The sequence below is a fragment of the Toxotes jaculatrix genome, chromosome 1, assembly GCF_017976425.1.
Source record: "Toxotes jaculatrix isolate fToxJac2 chromosome 1, fToxJac2.pri, whole genome shotgun sequence".
In the NCBI taxonomy this organism is placed as follows: domain Eukaryota; kingdom Metazoa; phylum Chordata; class Actinopteri; family Toxotidae; genus Toxotes; species Toxotes jaculatrix.
Genome location: NC_054394.1, coordinates 21,285,883 through 21,312,052, shown reverse-complemented (window position 1 = coordinate 21,312,052; position 26,170 = coordinate 21,285,883). Strand labels below are relative to the sequence as shown.

Here is a 26,170-nt window from a genome sequence, read left to right as displayed (position 1 = left end):
CATACATACATACATACATTTGAAAATGTATGTATGTATATGTATATATGTATATATATGTATATATGTATATATGTGTGTGTATATATATATATATATATATATATATATATATATATATTTTTTTTTTTTTTTTTTTTTTTTTTTTTTTTTTTTAAATGATGTCACTGATCTCCATATTGTGTCAAGCCAAATCATTATGCTGGTCTTATTTGGTGTGGGAGAAAAACATGTTTCACAATCTAAATGTTTGAAATGCCTTCTCTGACACTGTTTCCAGATTCGGTACGTATGGTAATCCTATAGCCCGGAGGAGTTCAGTCACTCAACGTGAATGTCTCTGGCCGAACTCGGATTTCTGTTCGTACCATAACTACTTGTCATGTGTACCATGTCATCAGAAACAGCATGGAATCATGGACAAACACTAAAAACACATTATTTAACCTTAACATCATTTTTTTCTGAAACTCATGCCCAGTGGGGTCCTGTCTCCTAAAACAAGACATGATTCTACCAAACCCATTCATGGCTTTTACTGCAATTAACATAAAAACTTTACAGTCACAAGGTAGAAAAACTTGTTTGAGTCACCATGTGAATATGCTGTCCTATGCTGTCCTTTCTCACAAAAACAAAGCAGTTCCTTGTAAATCCTCATACCTCATTAGTGTTAGTGTTCGGTGTAATTTGAGATTTTATGTTCCTCATCAGTAAGATGACACAAATACAAGCAATCTTCTGAACTAGACAGCATGCAGACAAAACTGCAAAGGATGCATTTCTACATCCAGTCTCAACTTATCTCTTATCTACTTTAATTCTCATTTTCCTTATGTATACAACACTTCATCAAAACAGCTAAACGACAGTTGTCACAATTTTAATAATTAATCGAATATATGACCAAAGTCTTTGATAATGAAAAAGACATTAGCAAAGAGGAGGAATGGTCACATCAACACTTTAAACAATCACCTCTGAGATGACTACTTAAATAGAATAGGAAAGGTTTATGGAAGCATGTGCTGCTTCAGTTCTGACCCCTTCCCCGTAATATTCACTGTATCTTACCCAGCACTGTCTACTCACTGTGCTGCTTTTGGTGACAGTAAAAATAGTTTGGACTCAGGGGGATATCCAGAAATGAGTCACTAAAAAAGCTATCAGGTGTGTTACAGGTCGATCCCAAAACCCCGTGTTGTCTAATCCTCACAATCCCCGCCTCCCTCCCTTCCTCCTCCTCCTCCTCCTCCTCCCCCTCTCCTCACGCTTTACCTGCTGCCGCGTCGCGCAGCTGGTGAGTGTGCGCTGTAACTGCGCAATGGCTACAGAGACATCTGCTACCGCAAACACTCGTCTTCAAATGGATTATGAGACCAAGATTTTCCCCCACACCGGCGGCTATGGACGCTATAACCGAATCGTGGTCGTTTTTAGCTGGTTCCCCAACTTCGCGGTCATGCTGAATCTATTCTGCGACGTTTTTTACACTCTGATCCCGGACTCGTACCACTGCAGACCCGACCCGCAGCTTCTGCCCTCCACTTTCCTCCTCAGTAACTTCACCAGACAGGGATACCTCAACCTCACCATCCCCTGGGTGAACGGCAGCGGCCTCAGCCACTGTGAACTCTTCAAGTATCCACCCAACGCCTCGGACTTTTCCGAAAATGTGCCCAGGGAGAGGGTTCCCTGCACCAAAGGGTGGGAGTACGCCCATTTAGTGGGTCTCCGGAGCAACTTTGTCACTGAGGTAAGCGATATTTCATCCTGCAGGTCATCATTCAGGTCTGTGTGGGTGCCGGGTCTAAATGTAGATCTTGTGTTCTGGAGTTAGACTCAGGGACAAAGTGGAGAAGAAGCTTATCTGAAGTTAATTGATCCACATTGCGAGGCTGAAATCAGACTGAGGGGACTCAGCATTGTACCAAAAACACACGTCTGGATCCAGTTTGACTGTAGATCTTTGGCTTTATCCGCGTTTTCATTCACCCCACCGCTCGAGTTGTGTAGTAGCAACTATCAACAATATTTCTGAGTCCATAGAAACATTTTTTTTCTTGATTGAGTCACTTTGACAACTTCTTAAATGTTTTGGCTGTGCTCCTTGATGGTGCAGTTTATCTCCGATGGAAGCATTTGTGGTCGTGGAGACGGCTGTTGGCAGCATTCAGTCAATATTTGCTCAGGCTGAACTGTTAATGTCTTTTTCACTCTCTCTTTTGTCTGGTGTGCACTCTCTCTTTTGTACGTGTCTCGGCCTCAGAGATAACGACTCAACCAACCAGGCAGCCAACAAATGACTACCTCTCAGTATTTATACATTTATCTGCATTAGTCTTTTAATCTGATGGCTCTGAAGAAGTGTGTGTGAAGAATTTTTTTTAAATTATGTAGGGTTTGCATTTAAGATCTATTTTCACTCTCGATTTATGAGAGATTTCCAAGCTGAATAGGGATGCTCCTTATTTACTGGTCTTTGACCCTGTCTTACATACAAATGACCAGCACATGACTTTAAACAGCAGGATTCAGTGTGATTGTGTCTTGTTGTATAACGTGTAAATAAGCAGCGGAAACTTGTTTATCTTCTTTTCAGTCCGTTTCATTGATCTTGTTCTACTCAAGGATCCATCCCAGTCTGTAAATATTGATAACAGGTTCTAGCAAAAAAAAAAAAAAAAAACTCAATGTGGCCTCAACACCTCATCACATGCATGTGTCTGTGCAGCGTTTTGTAACACACATTGAAAACAACACTTGAGTATTCAGTACCTTCTCTGAACGACGACCAGCAGGACCAAGTCATTATGGGTAATTGCCCCCCAACTTCTAATTGTCTGTGTATCCTGGCTTCAAGGAAGTAGATACCGTCAGCAAGGAGACTTTTCCCCCGTTTTCCCCCATGACAAACTGTGGCTCTGGGAAGCCTGAGGCCTTCGTGTTCCTTCCTGAAACCCTGAACACCTCCTTCGCCAACAGCAGCTTCCTCTGTCCATGACGTTGCTCATTAGGACAAAGGAAAACTTCAGGAAAGGAAAAACTGAATAAACTACAATAGTGCTCATTGACTTGAAATCCATGGGGGAGTCTAAAGTATGAAACACCTTAGAGTATAGTGCTGCACTATCAACTGGTGAAGCTCATAATGTTTTTTTGTGAGACAGAGGCATTGATTGAAGTGGAGGGTTATCTCTGAGGCAGTTGTTTAAAGTATTGATGTGACCATTTCTCCTCTTTGCTAATGTCTTTTTCATGCGCTTGGCATATGTTTTTCAGACTAGATACATTACTAAAGTGTTGCAGTGTTTGGGACCAGTGCACCAGCATCTCAGGCAACATAATATTCAACCTCCTTGTAGCCCTGTCATTAGGGCTGGAATACCAGCTGTAAAAATGGAGGCTCCAGATTTCCCTCAAAGGCCCCACATTCACTGTGTGGTAGTTGTTTACTGATCTGCTCACATACAACAATTTAAGCACAACATCATTTGGCATTATGACCTAAAGATGGGTCTTGCTTTATAAGAGGCTCTTGGTATTTGAGCAGTTGAACAGGCACATTCTGATCAAAATCTAGTGCTGTGGTTTGATACCCAGGCCTAATCTCATTTAGGTTTTGTGGATGTGCATGCACCTGTACAAATTTTACCCGACAGCAATGATAAACTAGATCTTCAAAGTCGACCATGCTTAAACACCACCTTTGACAGTCAAAGAAAAAGCATTATGAGTATTCACTTCATGCTGTAATTCATGTTGATGCTTTGAACCAAAAAATTGTGCCCTTGTGTTTGTGTAAAATTTTCCCTGTCATGAATCACCACAACTGCATGCAGACTGAAGAGCAGAACAGAGGAGGAGATGGGGGGAGAAATAAGAGTGGGAAGAAAGAGAAGTGGAGAGGAATTTTCTTACAGGCAGCGACTGGTAGTAACCAGGCGTAGAGCTGCAAGCAGGCTCTACTTTGAGCTCTACTTTGTTCTAATGTAATAACACTGTCAGCAGACATTTAAACTCGATTAGGAAGGACATGATCTACATTCCTGCTTCCTCACACAAATCTCTCTGTGTTTGTAACTTGACTGGGAGCTTGCTATTCTCTGCATGTTATGTAGTCAAATTACAATGAATGCACTACGTTGATGACAATTATTTCATTAACTTTTTAAAAAGTCTTTTATTACACAAATCATATTTTACACAGAAATTAAGTTATTCACATATCTAACATTATACAATTCAAGGCTTTTTGGTGTGTGCTTTATATTTACCACAGATCTCATGCACTTTACTGCCGTCTATTTTTTGACACACACTACAAGTTTTTAATTTGATTTCCTGCATCTGAGGTAGCCACTGGTTTGAGCCGACGGCGTTTAACATCCTGAGATTTGAAGCTTGGTTAAAGTAGGTCATCCAACCAAAATGAGAAGAAGAATGGAAGAAACCGAAAAACTATTGTTGCTTGCAAGAATGCTCTGTCCAAAGCAGTGCCCAGCAATTTTATATAATTACTGAGCCTTTTTAAAGAATCAAACTATGTATTTGGGACCTTGAAGATAGATATCTTCATCATGAAGCAGTGGGTATACAGACAGGATAGAGAAGTCAGAAAGTATTGAGAAGAGAAATATAGAATAACATCAGCCTTATCCTTTGGGAAAATAAATAAATAAATAAATATATAAATATAAATATAAATATAAATATATATATATATATATATATATAAACACAGTGGTATAATTAAACGTTTAATAAATTAAAAGAAAGCACATTTTGATTTGCCAGTTGGTACAGCATGTCAAGTTACTGATTCCCACTAACCACATGGAATATTTTTATTATGAAATGTGCAACAATTTGTCTCCTTTTAAACCTTGACCAAAGAAAAAGGACTTTTCTTTGGTCAAGTGCATATTGTGCTTTGTTTTGGTCTCGGAATGTGTGAGTGTACTGACACATTCTGTTTTCCTTTGCAGTGGAACCTGGTTTGCAGTGACTACTGGAAAATCCCTTTGCAGCATATCTGCTTCATGACAGGATGGATCATGGGATACGTCTTCCTTGGTACACTGTGCGACTGGTTAGTAATAATCGCATTTTATATTGAACCCAAAGCTGTTCAATATTAAACAAATTTAAAAAAGACATTATGACATAAATAAATGTGAAAAATTGTTTAATCTGTGTAAATTAATCAGATGTGAAATAACTGAAGAAACTATCGAAACTGAACTTAATACTATAAAATGCTGTTACATTATTCATGTTCATAATTATATTTCTGTAGCTAAAAAGGTGCTAAGGTGAAGTGGCAGAAAAAGTGCATTTCGAAATAAAAATAACTAATTATTAATATACTAAAATATACATGAACTCCCATAAAACTGTGTTATTATGAAAATAAGAATAATGAAAAAATATTTTATAATAATGAGTCGAATTTCTTGAAGTATTTCACAAAGAATTGTTTCATTTATATGTCTGACACTATTTCTATGACTTTTTATTACAAATTTAATATTGAGTACTTTGGGGCTTCAGAATTTCGTTTGTGTTTTGTGACTGAGAGATGATGGTGTGTGACTGTGTACACGTGTTTTCAGGTTGGGTCGTCGGCGAGGTTTCCTCCTCTCCATCGGTCTGTCCAGTCTGTTTGGGGTTGCTGTGTGTTTGTCCAGCAGCGCTATTGTGTTTCTGCTGCTGCGTCTCTCTCAAGGCGCCATGCTCGCCGGGGTGTTTGTGTCCTCGTACATCGCCAGTGAGTATCCCGCATACACGTTTAACTGCGGCTAAGCCTCCTGCAGCCTTATTCAGAAATCGACTTCTCTGAGGGATTGGAAAAAGAACAACCTGAGCTTCTTCACACTCTGTGACTCACTTCTTTGTTTATTTTAGAGAGCACTTTTCCTGCTCTTCACTCTGAGTCATTCGCTGGCACTGTGTTCATGCAAATGTCGTGTTTTTGTTCAATCACATTTTTTTCTTTTTTAAAGAAAAACATTTGTAACAGGGATTTTGTTGCTGACAAATTATATTGCAGTAATGATACTGAGTAAGTAATAATCGCAGAGGCACAGCTGTGATAAATAATAAGCAAGATGAGAAGCATGTGGATAAAGAGGAGATTAGAGACACGTAAACACTACTGTGTATCCAGTTGTTCACAATCTAAGACATGCTGCTGTTAATGTTTAAGTTTCATCAGTGGAAAAGTCCTTCAAGCCCACACGTCTTGGTTTCATTACTGTGTAAGAGTACTCTCAGAGATTATAATTTAATTTAAATAATTTAATTTATCTTTTTAGGCTTTAGCTGCAGCCTCGGTCTGTTTGGCCTAAAGATGGAGAGAACACATATTACATGTTGTCGCATGCAAAAAATCTAATGTTATATAAATGTTACATAAAAATAATGTTATTATGAGAGAACATTGTTGAATAAAATGTTATCACATTGGTTGTAGACATGTAGGTTCCTGAGATTGTCGTCACTCAGACTGGCAACAACTGCACATCCAGTAGCACATTTCTTTTTGTGCTTTACTCAGTCAAAACAAAACAAAAAAAAACCCATTCACATTGTGATCTAAATATTGAATAAAATCCCCAACACATGCCTTTCTATCTAGCTTACTAGATGGATAGATAGATAGATAGATAACTTATCAGTCAAAGACAAATCCCACTGTGTCCTTACAGAAGCAAATTAGAAATCCTGCCTATCTTTGTTATCACCTTATCTTTATTGATCTTCTCTTTATTCCAGGAAACACAAACAACTGAAGTCAGACCTGACACTTTTAATTTTGATGTCTCAAAGTCGACTGAAAGACAGTTTAAAGTCATTTAATGTAACGTATAGGTTACAATGATTTACAAGTGACTGGTAAATAGTTTTGACTTCTGCAGTAAACATGTGACAGGAGATGGCAAGACATTAACAGTACCTCTGTTATATCACCAGTGAGATTCATGTTTTCCTCTTACTTTTTTCCTCTTTGTTTGTTCAGGTAGGATTAATGAAGTTTAGCTACAGGATATGTCAAGTCAAGGTGGTTTAATTATTAATGAAAGCGGCTATGCAGCGTGTGTGCGAATGTGCACCTTATTTTCCAGGGCACTACAAATAAATTCAAAAATAGGATTCAGTTTTATGAGGATTTATAACTTCAACTGGCAGCAACAGTTCAAAGCCACAATTTGATTGACGTATTGTATCGTTTCCTGTTGGTGTAAAAACAGTTATGCGTGTTTAATATATACTGTACACAAATAATATGTAGAATGGAATTGGCATGCACTGTAGTGCTCTAGGTTTTTTAGTCATGTAAAGTGGATGATCATTGCTATAGACTACATGTTTGAATCACTCTCCTAAAATGACAGACACAGACTTAGATTACTGCTTTGCACAGGTGTGTGTATGACTGTGTACAGCGGAGTTGTGTGGAATTTCAACTGATGACCAACTGAAAGTGTGTTGTGCTGAGCTCTGATTGACAGCAGGCAGCTGGTTAGGGGTTTTTCTTTACTTCTACCTCTCAGCTGTCCTCCTTTAGGGGCTCTCCGGTGTAGGCTTAAACCCCTCTGTGACAAATCTTAGGCCTCCTGTCTCCAGCATGACTCTGTCTATGACGAGATGTCTCTGGCTGGTAGGGATACACAGTGTAATGAATACAGTGTGTTTTTGCTCTAGAACTGTCTAAAACAAGAGTGAAGCAGCATGGGAATGTAATTACATGAGCATTTGTAGAAAGAGTATGCATTCCTGCGTAGGGAGGAGGTGAGACAAGGTAGTAGAGTTAAAGCTCTCCCATCTTAAAAACACACACACACCTTTCTTGTTTTGTTTTTACAATACTCCCACATTCCTGTGAGGTCAGGGTTAGATTGAGTCCAGATTTTGTTTTTTAGGTCAGGCAGATATCGAGCTGAGCTGGATGAGAGCCTGAGAGAAATGTGTCTCAGTGATGTCCTGCCAGCGCTGCTGCTCCACAGAGAGGAGAAAACAATAGCAGGACAGAACTGAAGGCGAGGAAGTGAGCAGGAAGTGAGCTCCTCATTTTCCTTCTCCACCTCCCACCCTGTGACAGGGAGGAGATGGAAACAGAATCAGAGCAGTGGGGGAAGGAGGTTATAGTTCAAGACAAACTCACACAGCTGAACACATTCCCAAACAAGTTTACATCAGTACCTGATGTTAAGAGCACTTTATCTCCTGGCAGCTGCATCTGGCTTGCTGAACCTTGCATTTGTGTGTTGTTGTTTTTTTCAGACAGAATGAAGGATTTAGCTTTGCTGTAAACCAGCAAATACATTTAGAATTACGTGGTAGGACATTTGATCATCCTGTTTTGAGGAGGGTACAACTGTGGACCTCACATCTGGAGACCCCAGGTTTGTGAGCTGATGGGATGAGAGTAGGGTTCCCATATATGAGATGTGACACTCCCTTTTCTGCCAGTCCATTTGTAATTAACATTCCAAGCTGACAGTTCATCTTTTCTGGTTTTGCCTGGTTTTGCCTTTCTGGTATTTCCACGCTTTCGAGGGAAGTTCAAATGATACACGTTAATGTTAATCTGTGTTTTTCACCTTCATCAGCGATACTAACCACACGCACAACCTGTGCTGACATGACGTTTGAGTCATCCAATAAAAACACATACTAAACAACCAGTAGCTTTATGCGTGCAGGGCTTCATGTCCTGACAGGAAATGGATTGGTTTTGGACAGATGTATTAGTTTTGCTTCAGCTGTGCATTGATGTTATCTTTCTTTCCTCACTCTCTGTTCCCATCGTTCTCTCAGGGTTGGAGCTGTGTGACCCTCCTCATCGTCTCATGGTTGCCATGATCAGCGGCTTCTTTGCCGTGTTTGCAGAGCTGGTGTTGCCGGGCGTCGCTGCTCTGTGCCGTGATTGGCCCGTTCTCCAGGCTGTGGCCACTTTGCCTCTGCTCCTGCTGCTTTCCTATTGGTGGTGAGTCAGGTGGCAATATTTGGGGTGCGTAGGTGGACACACCATGTGTGTATTTGGTGAAGCATTAAGGGTAGTTCATTATTTTACAGTGGTGTCGGGTGTAGCAGTCTCACACTGTGACATAATTTGATATTGTGTGTTTGACATGTCTGCACTTTGTCTTCTCATGTTTCAAGCTAACACTTTCTAACAGCCACACCTGAATTCACATAGAGACACAGGTTTAAAAAACAATATGGTACTTGATTAATTTAGTTATATATTCAGAAAGTCTTACTGAGACAAAGACTGATTTTGCAAGAGACACCTGAGAACAAATTACAATTATACAACACCACAAGACCATCCAGTCACACAAAGCAGTTATCATGCACACAGACTCACTTTAATTAAAGCATTCACAGGTATTATACAACAGCATGTAGAACCTTGAAGTCCTCAGAGGAGTGAGTGTCATTACCTTCAGTTTGTTTTGTGTTTCAATCCTGTAATAAGGTGTCTTCCCCATACTTGAGTTTGTGTGAGCGGTTTATAAACTATAAACATATCCTGCGCTCTAGTCCCATGGGTATTAGCTCAGACCTCAACTGTAGATGTTAAATGTCTGGGCAAGTTTATTACGTTATGTCAAATTAATGTGGCAATGACAACTTTGTTTTTCTTCACTGCTGCCAGGAAATTGTACAAGCCTTTTAAAAACTAACAGTTATATTTATGCATGTTTTCACCTTTTCACCCTCTGTGTCAACGTCACAGAGAATGTTCGAGCTCTGTATCTCCCTGAGATGTGATAACAAGAGTTGTTTTCCTCAGCTGTGCATCACTGTTTCCTGAATCTCCTCGCTGGCTGCTGGCCACAGCCCAGATCCCTCAGGCAAAGAGGAGCCTCCAGGAATTCTCCACCAGGAACGGCGCGTGTCTGCAAGATGAAATCTACCCTGGCGAAACACTGCTGTCAGGTACTCACACTCACAAGTTTGAGCATGCACATACACAGACTCAAACATACACCACAATCTTTTAACTTTTCCTTTAAGTTAAAAACGCTAAAAAAAAGATAATTTCATTCAACCTTTAAATCATTGGGGAAACAAGCAAGAAAGCAAGGATTATCTAGATCATATTTATCTAGAGCTTGAATGGGATGTTTACATATCATAGATGTTTCTCATGAGTTACTGCAAAGGAAAAATGATTGACATTTCCCAGACTACTCAAAGCTTTTTATAGACACAAAAGATAAAAGGCATTTTCTCGTACGTTATCAGAAAACTGGATCATTTTCTACCATAGAACCTTTATAAGAACTTTTTATATATTTTTGTGTATTTTTAAATAAAAAATCTTGTCTTCACTAAAAAGGAAGATGGGATCTATCATATTTTATTTTTGTTGTTTTCAAACTTGTTTTCACTTTTTTCTTTACAATGTCAAAACTCCAACCATCTTGTACTTTACGTGACATTTGATTAAAATAAATCTTGCCTATCCAAATATTGAGATCCTTGATATCACCAGATCACTCATTTATTTATTGTTCCCACACAAATCTAAATTAGAGGAGTCCAATTAATGATCATTTTCATCATCTTATGCAGTACATTTTCACATTTTAACATATCAGTGACACAGAGGGTAGGAAAGAAGTGTCAACTATTATAAAAAATTAGCCATGTTAATGGAAGATTAGAACTTTGGAGACAGGTTGAATGATTGACAGTAGTTTTTAAACTTCTTCTGTTTATAGAGATAGATTCAGCATACGGAGAAGACAGTCGACCGAGGTACCATTCGGTTCTGGAGCTGCGTCGGACTCGTACTATCTGGAAGAACTGCCTCATCCTCAGCTTCACTCTGTGAGTTTTTCTTTGCCATGTGAATCAGGATGAAATCTACCTTGCTTCACTGATTTCTGCTCAAAAAAATTTCCATTTAACAATAAAAACTGAGATGTGGGGGAATGTGATGGGACAGATTTACGAATGATTTTTTTTTTAAGCCTCGACACACACATTGTGCATAAAACATCTGCAAATACAGTAGCTTATTTCTTGTGTTTCAGAGATGATTATGTTCTAGCTCTCCCCTCTTTCCCCCTCTAGGTTCATTGGAACAGGCATCCAGTACTGTTTCACCAGAAACCTGCACGGTTATTCCTCCAACTTCTACTTCAGCTACTTTCTCAGAGTGATAACAGGAGCACTGGCCTGCATCTTCATCTGTCTGTCTGTCAGTCACTTTGGTCGTCGTGGTATTCTCCTGCTCTCGGCCATCATCACTGGACTGTCGTCGCTGCTGCTGCTGGCCCTCACTCAGTGTAGGTTACATCCACATCTGTCTTTTTTATTTTCAAAAAATTATTTTGCTTTAGTAACATTAGTGCCTACAATAAAGACAGGGATTTATTTTCAACTGTATGAGTCAGGACTTAACATGGAGTCACTTGATATACTTATAGTCCATCTGTGGCTCCATCCAAATGAAATGTTTATGCCATACCTATGCTCACATGACAACATGCCAGTTTTAGTTCACTGGCCAGAAAATGCTGACTGATAAAAATGCACTTGTACACAGAAAATGGGTTTAGTTGAGTCTCTCTGTGTGTCAGACCTGCGTGGTGGCCTGGTGTTGGTGCTCTCAGTCGTGGGTCTGCTGTTTTCTCAGGCTCTCGCCATGCTCAGCGTGTTCTTTGCCTGTGAGGTGATGCCAACTGTAGTTCGGTAAGTGTCTGTCTTCTTCACCAAGGTGATGAAGCTCTGTGTATAAACAGTACTGTGCAGAACTTTAAGGCATAGTAAAATGCGGAGGTTTTCAATAATGATGCCGTGAATAATTTTACCTGATAGAATGTGCAGCAAACTGGAAAAAGCAGTAAGTCAGATCAGTCTTTAATGTGATCACCAAAACAGTACCAATTCTCTAAGGTACACTTGTACACAGTTTTTCAAAATACTTGGCAGGTAGGTCGTTAGAGAACTTGCCACAGTTCTTCTGTGGATTTAGGTTGTTTCAGAGTCTTCTGTTTCTTCATGGGATCCTAGACTGACTGGATAATGTTGAGATCAGGGTTTTGTTGGGGGCCTTCCTTATGGTGCTGCATGAAGGATAAGAGTGTAAACATCTGAAGTGCCTAAAACTTTTGCACAGTACCGTTTCTGTTACCCTCATCAAATTCCACAGAATAAAAACCAAAACAAATAATGAGTCAATCCTACTAAGAAGCATTTTCTATCTAACTAAAGCCTGAAATAGCTTATTTTGAATGTGTATTAATCCGCTGCTAAAAAAAATAGTCCCCTGCAACTCCATAAAAATGTACTTTTTAATTTTCCTTCATCTGTTTTAAGAAACTATTTAGCCTTTTTTTTTAAATGAATTGAAATATTTGAGACCCATTTTAAACCATTTACGTCTTGTGTAAGAACCAATGGGCTTAGGTCTGAGTTCAACATAAGATATGAAGTATTGTCTTATTATTTCACCTTGATGCCTTCCCCTGATTATTTTTGTTCTCCTTTTCCATCTCTCTGTCAGCGGGGGTTGCCTCGGCCTGGTGCTGGCAGCGGGTTGTGTTGGCATGGCCGCCTCCTCCCTGATGGAGCTCCAGAACAACAGTGGCTACTTCCTCCACCATGTCATCTTCGCCTCCTTCGCCGTCCTCTCCGTTCTCTGCATAATGCTGCTACCTGAAAGCAAACGCAAGCCGCTCCCAGACTCCCTGAAGGAGGGCGAGAGCCAGCGACGACCGCCTCTCTTCATGTCCCGGCCTGATAGGGACAACCTGCCTTTACTGTGCACCCGGCCCCCTTTGTCGGAGTACAACCCTGATAACTATTCCCGCTTGGTTTCTGCCACTAGGAGGATGTTGACTAAAGATAATTTGCCTTATAGGATCGCTGTGCCAGCTCATTCCCCTCTGCTGTCTGACAGTGAAACGCAGGGACAAGAGAATGAGACTCTGAGAGATGTGGTATCTTAAGAACCTCCTCATCCTCCTCTGTACAGACTTGGATTATCCCTCTTCCTCCTTCTCTGAGTCACCAGCTATTCATGAGTCAGCTGAAGAACTGGCCTCAGCTTGGATGATGTGCAATGTCTGTCAATTTTTAGCAATTTATTATTGTCTTCCTGTTACATTTTACACTTGAAGCCATTATTGTGCAGTGGCATTTTCTCAGTTGAATTCAAGTAATGCATTGAAAAACAGTAGTTTTTCAATGCATTACCTGTGTTTTTTTGTTTTTTTGGGGGGGTCATCCAAACAAAAGTCCCCTTTGAACTGTGACAGTACATGTTAGGTCTGTTTGTGTGGTAAATTCCCCAGAATTTACCACACTCCTGATACCTTTGGCCAGTCCGGTTGAGGTCACATTGCTCATCTGTGTGGAGGCATTCAGACCAAATTCGTAGACACTAGTTTCACTAGAGAAGCTCGCTCAGTCGTGCAGCTTCTGGTGATCATGTGAGCAGCAGCCCTTTGTCCATTTATCAGTAACTCATGCACTTTTCATTAAGTCTGTACTTCTGATTCACCAGCAGTGTCTCAGTGCTGAGAGGAGCCCACGGAGCACCGGGACGCACAATGCTGCTTCATGCTGTTGTGGAAGTCTTGTGTTATACTTATGAAGCACAGAAGAGGGCGCTAAATGATGCACTGGTCACTGAATTAAGGAAACACTGTGTGTGGTGATCTGTGTGGAAACTTAACACCAGGTACAAAGAAGATGACGGTGAATTCTGTGTGTGGCTGAAGAGTTTGTCTACTCTATAAACCACTTAGTTAGGTTACCAACCACTATTTAACAAGGTGCTATTTTTTTTACAATGTAGTTTTCTCTTCAAATGCTGATGAGAACCTACAAACCACTGTAGCTGGCAGACAGAGAGTGGATCCCTTCTCTGCCTTGTGATCATGATTTGTGTCCTTGGGAGTCATATTGGTTAAACATGACACACCAAAACACTTTCAATGCTTCAGAATTTAATAGAATCAACCTTAAACGAAGGGCATTTGATATTTTCACAGGATCTGCCTTAAATTTGAGTATGTATTTAATGTATTTAATGTTAACATACAAGGTGTCCTAACTTTTTAATGCCTTCACATCTTGTAAAGTGAATGTAATTGCTTCAGCACTGTTACTTAAAGGATGAGGAACTCTTCAAGGCTGCCTTTTGTGTGTGTTTAATGTGATAAACATTACTTGATCAGCCTAAAAATAATGATTAAGTGAAAACCTTAGGAACTGAGCCCTGTTAACTTATTTTTATCACATTAACTTTTCCTACCCCAAAGTGCAGCAACTTATCTGTAAATTTATTTCCAAGCATGAAAATCAACAAAAAAGGAGTTAAAAAGCTTCAGTGATGTTTCATGTCTTAGATGTATTACCCTCTCAGAACACTAGATGGAACACTTTTCCCAGAAATATAGATATGCTGGGCATACTGCCATCAAGGACTTTTTTTGTGTCTCTGTTCTTTCAGATTACATTTACTTGACTTTGTCTCTGTGTTCTGGTCGTCACACATTCTTTTGGACAGTTTCATGGTCGTGGATAAAACAGCTAGATGAGGTGAAACTTTGACTGAGGTCTAAATGAGCTAGATTTAACCTGACATGATCTTTCTTGCAGTACAGAATTTTTGTATAATAGAATTATAGGAACAAGCTGTTAAACACACTTTAAACCTTCAGCGTTTCTGTCAGCACAGAGAGGATATGAAATAAAACTTGACATTTAAAACAGAGACTTTCAGAATTTAGAACTGTTCATGGACAAAGTATTGACTTGCATTCAATTAGTTGCACTGATAAGCAGCTTATAAAGCTGTTAATGTAATGAGAGTCTGAAGAGCCAGTGCGAGCAGCAGGGCCAGTGTACTGAGTGAATGGACGGCTCCAGCGTTGGGATACCCGTAGTGTGTCCTGCATGAGTTCTTGACCTCCTCATATGGAATAGGAACATCATCTGGACTCGTGCCGCTCAGACTGTGACCGACCTGACAGACAAAGAGAAGACTGTCATGCAACAAACAGAATAGCACTGTGACAGGTGTGTGTTCTCTCACAGTGTCCACCTGCTACCAAAGCACCAAGACCTCAGTTATAAAAAAGATCCATTTTGAAAGCTTTTTATCATCCAATGCATAGAAATCATTTGAGTATTTTAATTCACCTCTGAAAGAAAAAAGAAAAAAAATGATCATTTACTGAAAAGTGAGCTAGTCATGCCATTCATTGTTATTTCCAGGCGATGCCAGGCTACACAAAAATGTCATTATTTTTGTACTATTTTAGATGTTCTGGGACAAAGAGAAAAAAACACTTTACAAAGTTTGAAATTATTTGGATTGTATGGATGGATAGAGGAGAATATCACAATTTCAAAGATTCAATACCCATGTTGGGACATTTTTCTTTACATTTTTGTAAATTTGCTCCATGGAAAGCTGCTTTAGCAAACTACGAGTAGTAATTCCCATTTGCACTGTAACCATGGACTTATAGATGTACACCAGATTACTTTTTAGACTGAAAAAATACCTAATAAAAAGATTACTAAATATGATCTTGCATTACCAAAATAATAAACTCCAGGATTGTCTGTGTGTTTGAAAGGGTTAGAAACTGTAAAAATCAGTGTAGCTGAGACTGACATCCTGACTATACTCCTTGATATGGGTCAATTCCAGAAATAGCTGATTCCTGCACTTCTACTTGGGAAATATGCATATTCACTTTCTTGCTGAGAGTGTGATGAGAGGATCGATACCACTGTCATGTAATCTGAAGCTGGAGCCAGGAAATGGTTAGTTTAGCGTAAAGCCTGGAAACAGGGGGAAGCAGCTAGTCTGGCCCTGTCCAAAGGTAACAAAATATGCCAACCATCGCCTCTTTGTCTAAACCTCACTAATAATATTAATATTTGTTTATTCTGTTCAAAAACCAAAGTGTAAAAAGACAATTTGGTTATGTACCACATGGGCACATGGTGACTTTCTGGCGTCTCCACCTTAAGTTTTTAAATGATGTGAATGTGCACAGGTTGTAAAAATGGGAATTTTTCCATTCTCTACAGTTCTTACCATGTGACATAAGTGCAGCATTAGATCCTCCCTGCATGGTTAACACCCATGTCTTTCATACTTTACAGTCCCGGTTTTTCAGGCTGTCTGTTATAAATTTATAATCTCCAAGCCCAAGTCAAGATAACCCTCAAGGTTATTTTCTCGAACTTGGCAAACCTCCTTCACAGTGACAGATAAAATTATGCAACTCATTTCAGAGGCTGAGCAGTGCTTCCTGCAACTGCTCAGGACTGATCTGGATGGATAAATCCACTTGAGTTCCCCTTTCTCAAGGAATAAAGTGCATGGTTCTGCACAGATATGTAAAGCAAAACAAAGCCACTCAAGCGTGGTGCTTGAACTGAAATCAGACACATGCAGGGCTCGAGGTTGTGTGTGTGTCTTTGTCTGTTCCTCACCCTCTCAACCTCTGTAAGGACCCGAAGCAGGTTATCTCCAAGAGCAGCTTTCACCTCATCGTCAGTCCATCCTCTCCTCAGCAGTTCAGCCACCAGTTTGGGCACCTTGGATACATCCTCCAAACCCTCTGGCAGCCTGAGAGGGTGACATGCAGGAAGGATGATGTTTGGTGTTAACTATCATCTGTCAAGTTTCTGATGGTTTATTTGTTTAAATATTTTTGAATTTCACCTGAGCTCTGACTTTCTTTGTGAGATTAAATATTCATGACTAAATAGGCAACAATTAAAGTCTGTGAAATGTTTAAGGGGGAAAAAACATCTCTAATGATTTATTTAGAGATGCTCAAAAACTAATCTAATGTGCTTCATTAATGTGTGTGTGTGTGTGTGTGTGTGTGTGTGTGTGTGTGTGTGTGTGTGTGTGTGTGTGTGTGTGTGTGTGTGTGTGTGTGTGTGTGTGTGTGTGTGTGGTGTTGACAACACAATCCCACTACCCTCATCAAATTTTGATGGTTTGGTTTGGTTGGTGCATGAAAATATGTGACAAAGAAAAAATTAAAACAAGGACAAAAAAAAAACAAAAAACAAAAAACAAAAAACAGAAATCTCTCAATAAGCAAAACTGTTCTTATTTGGCAAAACAAAAAAGTGTGTTCATGTATTAATCAGCTTAATGAGATTTTTTGTTTGTTTTTTTGTTTTTGACCCTTAAGTTAATGCTTGACTCATTTATACTAACCTGGTAACTCCATCATAATCGCCCCCAAAACCAATTATACCGGCCCCGGCCACTTTCTTGATATGGTCAAAGTGATCTACAGTGAAAGCAGTAAACAGAGAATAAAGTGCATGAACACAAGGAGGTTTTGTTTTTTTTCTTTCTTTCTTTTTTCTTTCTTTTTTTTTTTTTTTTTTTTAGCAAGAATGATAACTGTTAATATTTAACCAGATTTACAGTAGTTGTCATGTAATTTACCAGCAACATCTGAGAGCTTTGCGGTCTTGCTGCAGGTCACATAGTCATTGTAGAAGTTCACCATGACGATTCCCCCAGTTTCATTCTGGGGAGACAGACAAGATTTAACATGACAGACAAACACTTACAGCGCTGACCTTTTAAACTCTCATCTATAGGATGGAAGAAGACATTGTGTAATTTCTGCTTTGTTAGACAGGAGACTCTCTGCAGCGATTGAGAGTGCAGAACAGGGAAAGACATGACCTGAGCCAAGAGATGCGTTCAGACTTGCAATAATCCAAGTACATGAGGCTATTGACCTCTAGTTTCTTATCTATCAGATTGCCCGTCTCCTGGTTGGAGCTGTTTTTTTTTATCTGTTATTTTACATCCCAGCACAATAATCCTCTTGTTTTATTGCCCTTAACACGAAACTGCCATTAAGCATGCATCAGTTGAAGTGGACACAAGGTGCTGATTTACTGCCGCTTTGAACCCTTTGGTGCCATAAAGATCATTTATGGGTGTGTCAGTTACCCGAGATAGCAAGCAGGAAAAGCAGGATGGGTTTCCAAAGCACTTAACAGCTTCAGTGGGCTGGTCATCTTACACTGTCTCACTGCTTTTCCATATCCAAATTACTTCCAAGATCAGTGGTCTAAAATAGCTCAGTAACATTTAGTCATGCACTGTTAAGTACAGTTTTGAGGGGTTTTTTTTTTTGCCACTTCATACTTCGACTGCACTACAGTTCTTTTTTATGTCACTACATTTTTTTAATTGACAGCTATTGTGAGTAGTTAATGTTTCAGATCAAAATTTTAAATAAAGAACCTGAAATACAATAAAATACAATGCATTGTTATAAATTGAACTAGTGGTTCTCAGCCTTTCTGGCTTGTGACTAGTTTCACCAATTATTTACCCTCCAAACTTTTCAGATGGTCTCATTTAAATAACAGTTTGAGGCCCAAAGAGGTAAGATTATCTAATGTTTCACAAAAAAAAACTTTACAGAAAAGTACAAAAAGAGTATTGTTTTGTGTTATCTTACTACTCTTCAGATTTACCTCATGACTCTTTGGAAGGGCCTGATCTCCAGGGTTAGGAACCAGCTACTTGTAGTAGAAGTAATTAAAAATTAAAAGTAGTCCCACCTCAACCTCCAGCTATGACAGTGAAATGCTGTTTACACACCATTAACAATATTACAAAGATATATAAATCATAAATCACTTGTAGGGACTGTTTTAAATAAATTTGTACTGATAACACTTCTGTACTTCTCACTGAAGTAAGATTTTGAATGCACTTATACTATTTTTTACATAACATGAATTGGTGTTTTTCGCTCCAGTTCAGAGCACCTGCCTTTACTCCTAATCCTTGTAACTGCCCTGCTGGTTCTTACTCTCCTCCTCCTGTCTTCCAGGCCTTGGAGCCCAACCACACACAGACACAGACACAGACACAGACACAGACACAGACACAGACACACACACACACACACACACACACACACACACTCACACACACACACACACAGACTCACGACTCTCTTGAGAACATCATCTGGAACGTTTCTTTTATGCTGACAGATGCTGTAGGCGGAAGAGTGGCTGAAGATGACAGGAGCTTTGGACATGTCCAGCACCTGGTTCATGACTGTAACAGGCACATGAGCCAGGTCGATCAGCATCCCCAGACGATTCATTTCCATAATTAGTTGCTGTTGGAGGAAAGCACTGTGATTATTTCTATGATCATTAAATATTTGATGGTATCAAAATATGTTAAACCTATATAAACTGTGCTGAAATCATTATTTAATTTCTTGATCATAAGAAAAAGTCACATTAAGACCACTCTTACATCATTTGACTCTCATTTGAAATTGTACCTGAAAAAGGAATAATTCCAATTGTGAAGCTGAAGATATTTTAATTTGTACACATCTTTGAAGTAATGTCCAGTGATGCCTTCGTCATACTATTGAAGTATAAAACTTTAAGACACTAATCTGTAACTTATGAAGCTTTGAAAGCATATGTTGCCCAGTACTCCTTGTAAACAGACCTTGCCAAATGGAGACAGGCCATTGTGTTGAGATGGCTCTGATCCAGTGTCAACAAGCCAGTTATCCGCCCTGACAAGAAAAAAAAAAACACTTAAAAGTCAAACTGATCAGTGGGGGAAATTACTTTAGATTTTTTTGGATTTACCGTACCAAAGAATAACCAGGTATCACAGTTCCATCTTGAGAACTTCATTCAAGTGTTCAGGTAAGTAAATTTGGTGACTCAAAGGGCACATAATGTATTTTTCAAATATTACCACAATAATCATGATACGCTTTGGTGTATCTCAGCACCAGATCAGCTCTTCCAGAGAATCTGATACCACTGCCTGGGGAGCACCAAAGGCCTGCAGGAAACCCCCTTACTCTCCGCAACATTAACTGACCATGAAGTCTGACTGTAACACACCACCCAGGTGTAACTGAGCCTTACTGAATGCTTAGGTTATATATACAGACAGTAAAGCTTTTATTCCTCCTAGCTGTTATGTCTAAATATTTGTCTCTAGAACCTTTCTCTAGACTGTTTTGGTGTTGTGCACAGTAGTTACCCTTTTCATTGGGACTTTTTCTCAAGTAAAATATCGGTAAATTGTTTAATTCACCACACACACTCTTGCGTATCGCTTGATAACTGTTCCACAGTAATGGGTGTGTATTTTCTGTCTTGTATTTGATGGCATAAATCTGCCATGCTGCTGGCTCTTACCAGGGTGTGTTGCAGGAATGTGTGAGAGTGAGGTAGCGGACCCCCAGCTGGTACATGGTGCGCAGGGCACCCAGGCTGCTGTCTAAGGAATGGCCCCCCTCCACCCCGATCAGACTGGCTGTCTTGTTCATGCTGAAGGCATCCATGATGTCTGTGCAGTGACGACATGAGATATGGTAGGTGATTTAGTCAGGGTGCAGAGGTAGGTATGAAAAGAGTAGAGGTGGCACTGTTTTCAGGCCTCCGAAATAACTAGTACAGATAAAAGTCTCACCTTTGCTACTGGTGGCAAACATGAAGGTTTCTGGGTATTTTTGGCACATCCTGTGAATCACATCAATCTGCTCCAGTGTTTGTCTGACTGCATCTTTGTACTGAGTGTCACAGGGAACGTAGGCCGACCAGAACTGAGAGAGAAACAAAGGATAATGTGTGAATTATCACACACTTAAAATACATACAGCCAGTTTTCAACAATCAACAATCTATTATTAAAATGAGACTTGAGAGTTACAGAAGAAATTGTAAACAATTACATTCAATGTAAATAATTTTAAAAATTATATGGAGCTTAAATGCCTGATATGACGGCTATTTCTTTCCAAATGAAGTTTTTCATGACTCCAGCTTAGACAATATAAAGGTAGTTCTTGTCATGTTGAAAATTGATTCTGTTAACATTAAAACTTTTCCACCTGAATTATCTAGTGTGATAGCTGTTGAGAAGGACTATTTTACAGAAGGTGTTCAGGAAGTTTTTTAAGACTGGCACTGATTGAATCTTTTTCTGTATCGTCAGTGAGGTCTGTTCAATTATCATGTTCAATTTATAGTAATGAGTGCGCGATTCAACATCAAAATAAGTCCTGAATCTGATGTGTAGGTGTGCAGGGTCTCACAGTTAGCTGGTATTTATTGAGTGAAAATAAGGATGCTGTTACTTGTAAGGCAGGAGGTGCTCAAAATATCATTAGCTCTAATGTTCTGACAGATATTCCTTACACCTTTCAATAATATGACATTTATTTCATTATCATCTTAAGAAAATTTCTGAAATGGCCTTGGTGAAGTAGTTGTAGTAGGATGGGGGTCCCAGAACATAAAGTCTCCTTTGACCTTTAACTTTCCAGTTCCCATCACATTCTGTTCAGTGTGTACCTGCGCTCCCAGACGTCCCTCCTTGATCTTAGGGATGTTGGTGTGTGTTGTTGAGAGAGTGTTAAGGTCCACTTTGTTGAGCTCGTTGTTGAATTGCTTTCGAAGTTGCCAAGGCAGGTCATTATGACTGAAAGATCAAAAAGAAAAATTCACACACTAACAGAGTCTTGTCTCAAATTTTTTATCTTAAAGTGATTTCACAGCAGAAAGGAAAACTGTTGTGGTCGGATCCGCCCTAGAAATTGCTTCCTATAGGGACCCATTGCCACGGAATGCAAACCATTTACTGCCTTTGCTGCTCACATGGCAAAAAGCAGATACTATAATTAAAACCATCTTGCAAATGACATTCTACTTTATACGAAAAATATTTCCACATACCCATCAATGAGTGGCGTCTCAGACATCAGCTTCAAAGCTCTGGTCAAGTGCGGGTCCTCAGCCGAGGTGATGGCATAAGAGCTGACCCACAGTGCCAAATGCACAGCAGAGATAACCTTGGGCAGCATTTCTTAAACTTTTACACACTGTTACATGCACTGCTCTTCTTTTTTGTGTCCCTGAACTGCCCAATCTCAAGATTATTCTATTTGTTTGCTTGTTTGTTTTTTTGTTTATATCTGCACAGATTCATTCAGATTCTCATTCCAGTTTTCTGTCCTTCTGATTATGCCTACGAAGATCAGCTCAGCTCGTCGCTCCTCCCCTGTCTTGCCTCTGTTTCTCATTACAACGTCAGAAGTCATAAATGCAGCACAGTAGCTTAAACATTCTTACGATCTCTGTGGTGGTTAGCCAATCCATACTGGTTAATGTATAATGTATCTTTTGACTGCTTTTCTAAAGTTCACATCTTATGCTTTGGTCAACATTATCTCTTAGTTTTACATGTGTCAAACTGGAAAAACTCAGTGTGGATTTTTAAACATTTTTCAGAACTGCAAAGCAAAACAAGCACAGCAGTCTGGAGCAGGTTAACCGTCTTCACTGTGAAGAAGAATGATTGTGAGTTTCATATAAAGTTAGACTTGAATTTTCCCATAATTCCTCACATGAACTGAAGATTAATGGTCTAACAATTTGTGATACAACTTTAAGAGACCCTGCACAATAAGGGTGGACACTTATGGTGTATATGTTTACATATATTCCTTTTTTCTTATTTCAGAAGGTTCCATGAAAAGACTAAAACCAACAATGAGCTGATTCTACTGGAAAGTATTATCTGCATTGTGAGCGCTTGATAGACTTATTCTTCTTTGTCATAGTGCTCCCTTATTGTCCAAAAAACTATTAAAAACACACCTATGAGTCACATAGTTGCACTCAGTTGCACATGGTTGCATTTATTTTAAGCTTTAACTGGATAGGCACAGTGAAGACAGACAAGAAATATGGGGAAGGACAGTAGGGGAATGACATGACATGCAGCAAATGGTCCAACCGGGTGGGAGTTGAGCTGGGGACTCATTTAATTATTTACACCCTAATCGACTATTGGGCCACCCATCACAAAGCCTTTATTTATTTATTTAAAAATGGAACTCTACATTTGTGCCTTGCTTTTCATGGGTCATGTGAGGTTGGGGCTGAGTGCCACAAACATGGCAGTGGAGTACTGAGAGACAGACTGAAGTATTGTTGGTTTTGGTCTTTTCATGGGATTTCCTTACATTAAATTTAGATAATAGCACCACATTTATCCTTTAACCATGACATGACATGCTAATAACTATCAGCTAATACTGATGTCAAATATAATCATTAACCTCACCCATACTACATCACCCAGGCTACTCAAGACTTACAACTCATTTTCTTAACGCCCTGCCTACAGTCATCATTGCTAAATTTCCCTCCTGATATTATTGTTACTATTATTTTTATCTTTACTCAAATTCCTACTCACAACCAACGCTGCCTTGACACAATCCCATGTTCATGATTAACAAAAAAAAGAAAAATATATATGTTTCTTTGTCCTGAATGACACATCAATCACATTTCTGTATAGGGAGGGCCTCTATCAGGACCTTTGACTGATTGCAAGAATAATATGTGCCTTGTACTTGTAAATTCAAATCAATAAAGTTCATTAGGTAAAGTTTTGGAAAGCCTTTGGAAACCATTGATTCAAATCAGCCTTTAATAATTCTCTTAGGAATATTAATAGTAGTGATACATAGCGCCTTTCAAAACCAAGTTACACTGTGTTTTGAAGAGAAACCAAACATTAAGAAAAGGTCATGAGACAAAAGTGAGTTTTGAGGAGAAATTTAAAAAGAGTATAGTGAGTTTGCCACTGAGGTGCCCAGACAGTAACGACTCGATCACCTTGAGTGACAAGTCAGGATTTTGGAACCATTAGTATAGCCCTGCTAGAGGATCTCATACAGTGATAAGGCTTGTAGAGAGTTAGCAGATTACAGACGTAGGCAGGAGCCTGATCATTCAAGGCTTTAAAAACAAGCTGTATAAAGTTAACACCAGTTATAAAATTCACTGGTCACCAGTGAAGGAAAGCAAGTGGTTGTTTCTCCCAGAACATCCCCTGCTGACACCAGAATTAAGTGTGTTGCAATAACCCAGTCTGGAGGAGATAAAAGCGTCGATGAGCTTTCGCAGATCTGTAAATTAAGTTACAAGCTGTGTCATACTTTATAAACCGGCCACAAAATATGACAAAAAAAATTATATTTTAGTAAGTCCTCAAAATGTAATAAAAAACAAAATGGCCGTAAGGAGTCAAAATATGCCAAAAAAAAGTGATTTTTAAGTAAGACCTGAAAATGTCATAAAAAACGTGAGACTATAGTAAGGCGTCAAAATCGGCCAAAAAAAGTCAAAAGATTTTTTGACCTCAAAATGTCATAAAAAACGTCATAGTATAGTAAGGCGTCAAAATCGACCAAAGAACGTCAATCGGCCATAAAAAGTCAAAAAAAATTTTTACCTCAAAATGTCATAAAAAACGTCATACTATAGTAAGGCGTCAAAATCGGCCAAAAAAAGTCAAAATTTTTTTTGACCTCAAAATGTCATAAAAAACGTCATAGTATAGTAAGGTGTCAAAATCTGCAAAAAAAGTCAAAAAAAATGTTGACCTCAAAATGTCATAAAAAACGTCATAGTATAGTAAGGCGTCAAAATGGGCAAAAAAAAAGTCAAAAAAATTTTTGACCTCAAAATGTCATAAAAAACGTCATACTATAGTAAGGCGTCAAAATGGGCCAAAAAAAGTCAAAAAATTTTTTGACCTCAAAATGTCATAAAAAACGTCATAGTATAGTAAGGCGTCAAAATCTGCAAAAAGTCAAAAAAAAATTTGACCTCAAAATGTCATAAAAAACGTCATACTATAGAAAGGCCTCAAAATGGGCCAAAAAAAGTCAAAATTTTTTTTGACCTCAAAATGTCATAAAAAACGTCATAGTATAGTAAGGCGTCAAAATCGGACAAAAAAAGTCAAAAAAAATTTTGACCTCAAAATGTCATAAAAAACGTCATAGTATGGTAAGGCGTCAAAATCAGCCAAAAAAAGTCAAAAAAAATTTTGACCTCAAAATGTCATAAAAAACATCATACTGTAGTAAGGTGTCAAAATCGGCCAGAAATAAGTCAAAAAAAATTTTGACCTCAAAATGTCATAAAAAACGTCATAGTATAGTAAGGCGTCAAAATGGGCCAAAAAAAGTCAAAAAAAATTTTGACCTCAAAATGTCATAAAAAACGTCATACTATAGTAAGGCGTCAAAATCGGACAAAAAGAGTCAAAACATTTTTTGACCTCAAAATGTCATAAAAAACGTCATAGTATAGTAAGGCGTCAAAATCGGACAAAAAAAGTCAAAAAATTTTTTGACCTCAAAATGTCATAAAAAACGTCATAGTATAGTAAGGTGTCAAAATGGGCCAAAAATGTCAACATTTTTTTTGACCTCAAAATGTCATAAAAAAAACGTCATAGTATAGTATGGCGTTTTTTTCGACCTCAAAATGTCAAAATGTTTTTCGGCCTCAAAATGTCATAAAAAACGTCATAGTATAGTATGTCGTTTTTTTCGGGCAAAAAAAGTCAAAAATTTTTTCGACCTCAAAATGTCATAAAAAACGTCATAGTATAGTAAGGCGTCAAAATCGGACAAAAAAAGTCAAAATTTTTCTTTACCTCAAAATGTCATAAAAAAACGTCATTGTATAGTATGGCATTTTTTTCGGGCAAAAAAAGTCAAAAATTTTTTCGACCTCAAAATGTCATAAAAAACGTCATAGTATAGTATGCCGTTTTTTTCGGGTAAAAAAAGTCAAAAATTTTTTCGGCCTCAAAATGTCATAAAAAACGTCATAGTATAGTATGATGTTTTTTTTGGTCAAAAAAAGTCAAAAAATTTTTTTACCTCAAAATGTCATAGAAAACGTCATAGTATAGTATGGCGTTTTTTTCGGGCAAAAAAAGTCAAAATTTTTTTCGACCTCAAAATGTCATAAAAAACGTCATAGTATAGTAAGTTGTCAAAATCGGACAAAAAAAATTTTGACCTCAAAATGTCATAAAAAACGTCATAGTATAGTATGCCGTTTCTTTCGGGCAAAAAAAGTCAAAATTTTTTTCGACCTCAAAATGTCATAAAAAACGTCATAGTATAGTATGGCGTTTTTTCGGGCATAAAAAGTCAAAAAATTTTTCGGCCTCAAAATGTCATAAAAAACGTCATAGTATAGTAAGGCGTCAAAATCGGACAAAAAAAGTCAAAAAAAATTTCGACCTCAAAATGTCATA

General features: G+C 38.6%; 2 protein-coding genes across 2 annotated transcripts; one reads left to right on the top strand and one right to left on the bottom strand.

Moving 5' to 3' along the window:
- Positions 1-1,316: 1,316 nt before the first annotated feature.
- Positions 1,317-15,567, top strand: slc22a31 (solute carrier family 22 member 31). The gene is made up of 9 exons (XM_041041605.1): positions 1,317-1,756; positions 4,989-5,092; positions 5,616-5,770; positions 8,824-8,992; positions 9,806-9,951; positions 10,740-10,848; positions 11,095-11,309; positions 11,604-11,715; positions 12,530-15,567. The coding sequence occupies exons 1-9, from the start codon at positions 1,325-1,327 to the stop codon at positions 12,972-12,974; spliced, it is 1,887 nt and encodes a 628-aa protein (XP_040897539.1). The 5' UTR covers positions 1,317-1,324; the 3' UTR covers positions 12,975-15,567.
- Positions 14,819-21,899, bottom strand: dpep1 (dipeptidase 1). Its single transcript, XM_041041619.1, has 10 exons — positions 21,772-21,899; positions 21,391-21,517; positions 20,507-20,639; positions 20,233-20,383; positions 19,523-19,592; positions 18,999-19,175; positions 17,465-17,549; positions 17,228-17,303; positions 16,486-16,621; positions 14,819-14,998 (listed from the first exon to the last, which is right to left on the bottom strand). Exons 1-10 carry the CDS (start codon positions 21,897-21,899, stop codon positions 14,819-14,821), a joined length of 1,263 nt encoding a protein of 420 aa, XP_040897553.1.
- Positions 21,900-26,170: the final 4,271 nt, after the last annotated feature.

Bases quoted from the DNA above. Each gene is read 5' to 3' on its own strand.
- dpep1 (XM_041041619.1), bottom strand. From the start codon at position 21,899: ATGCTGCCCAAGGTTATCTCTGCTGTGCATTTGGCACTGTGGGTCAGC. The intron at 20,640-21,390 runs GTACACACTGAA...TTTCTCTCTCAG, and splicing joins AGGGACGTCTGGGAGCGCAG to TTCTGGTCGGCCTACGTTCC. The intron at 16,622-17,227 runs GTTAGTATAAAT...TCACCCTCTCAG, and splicing joins GATTATGATGGAGTTACCAG to GCTGCCAGAGGGTTTGGAGG.
- slc22a31 (XM_041041605.1), top strand. From the start codon at position 1,325: ATGGCTACAGAGACATCTGCTACCGCAAACACTCGTCTTCAAATGGAT. The intron at 8,993-9,805 runs GTGAGTCAGGTG...TGTTTTCCTCAG, and splicing joins CTGCTGCTTTCCTATTGGTG to CTGTGCATCACTGTTTCCTG. The intron at 11,716-12,529 runs GTAAGTGTCTGT...TCTCTCTGTCAG, and splicing joins GTGATGCCAACTGTAGTTCG to CGGGGGTTGCCTCGGCCTGG.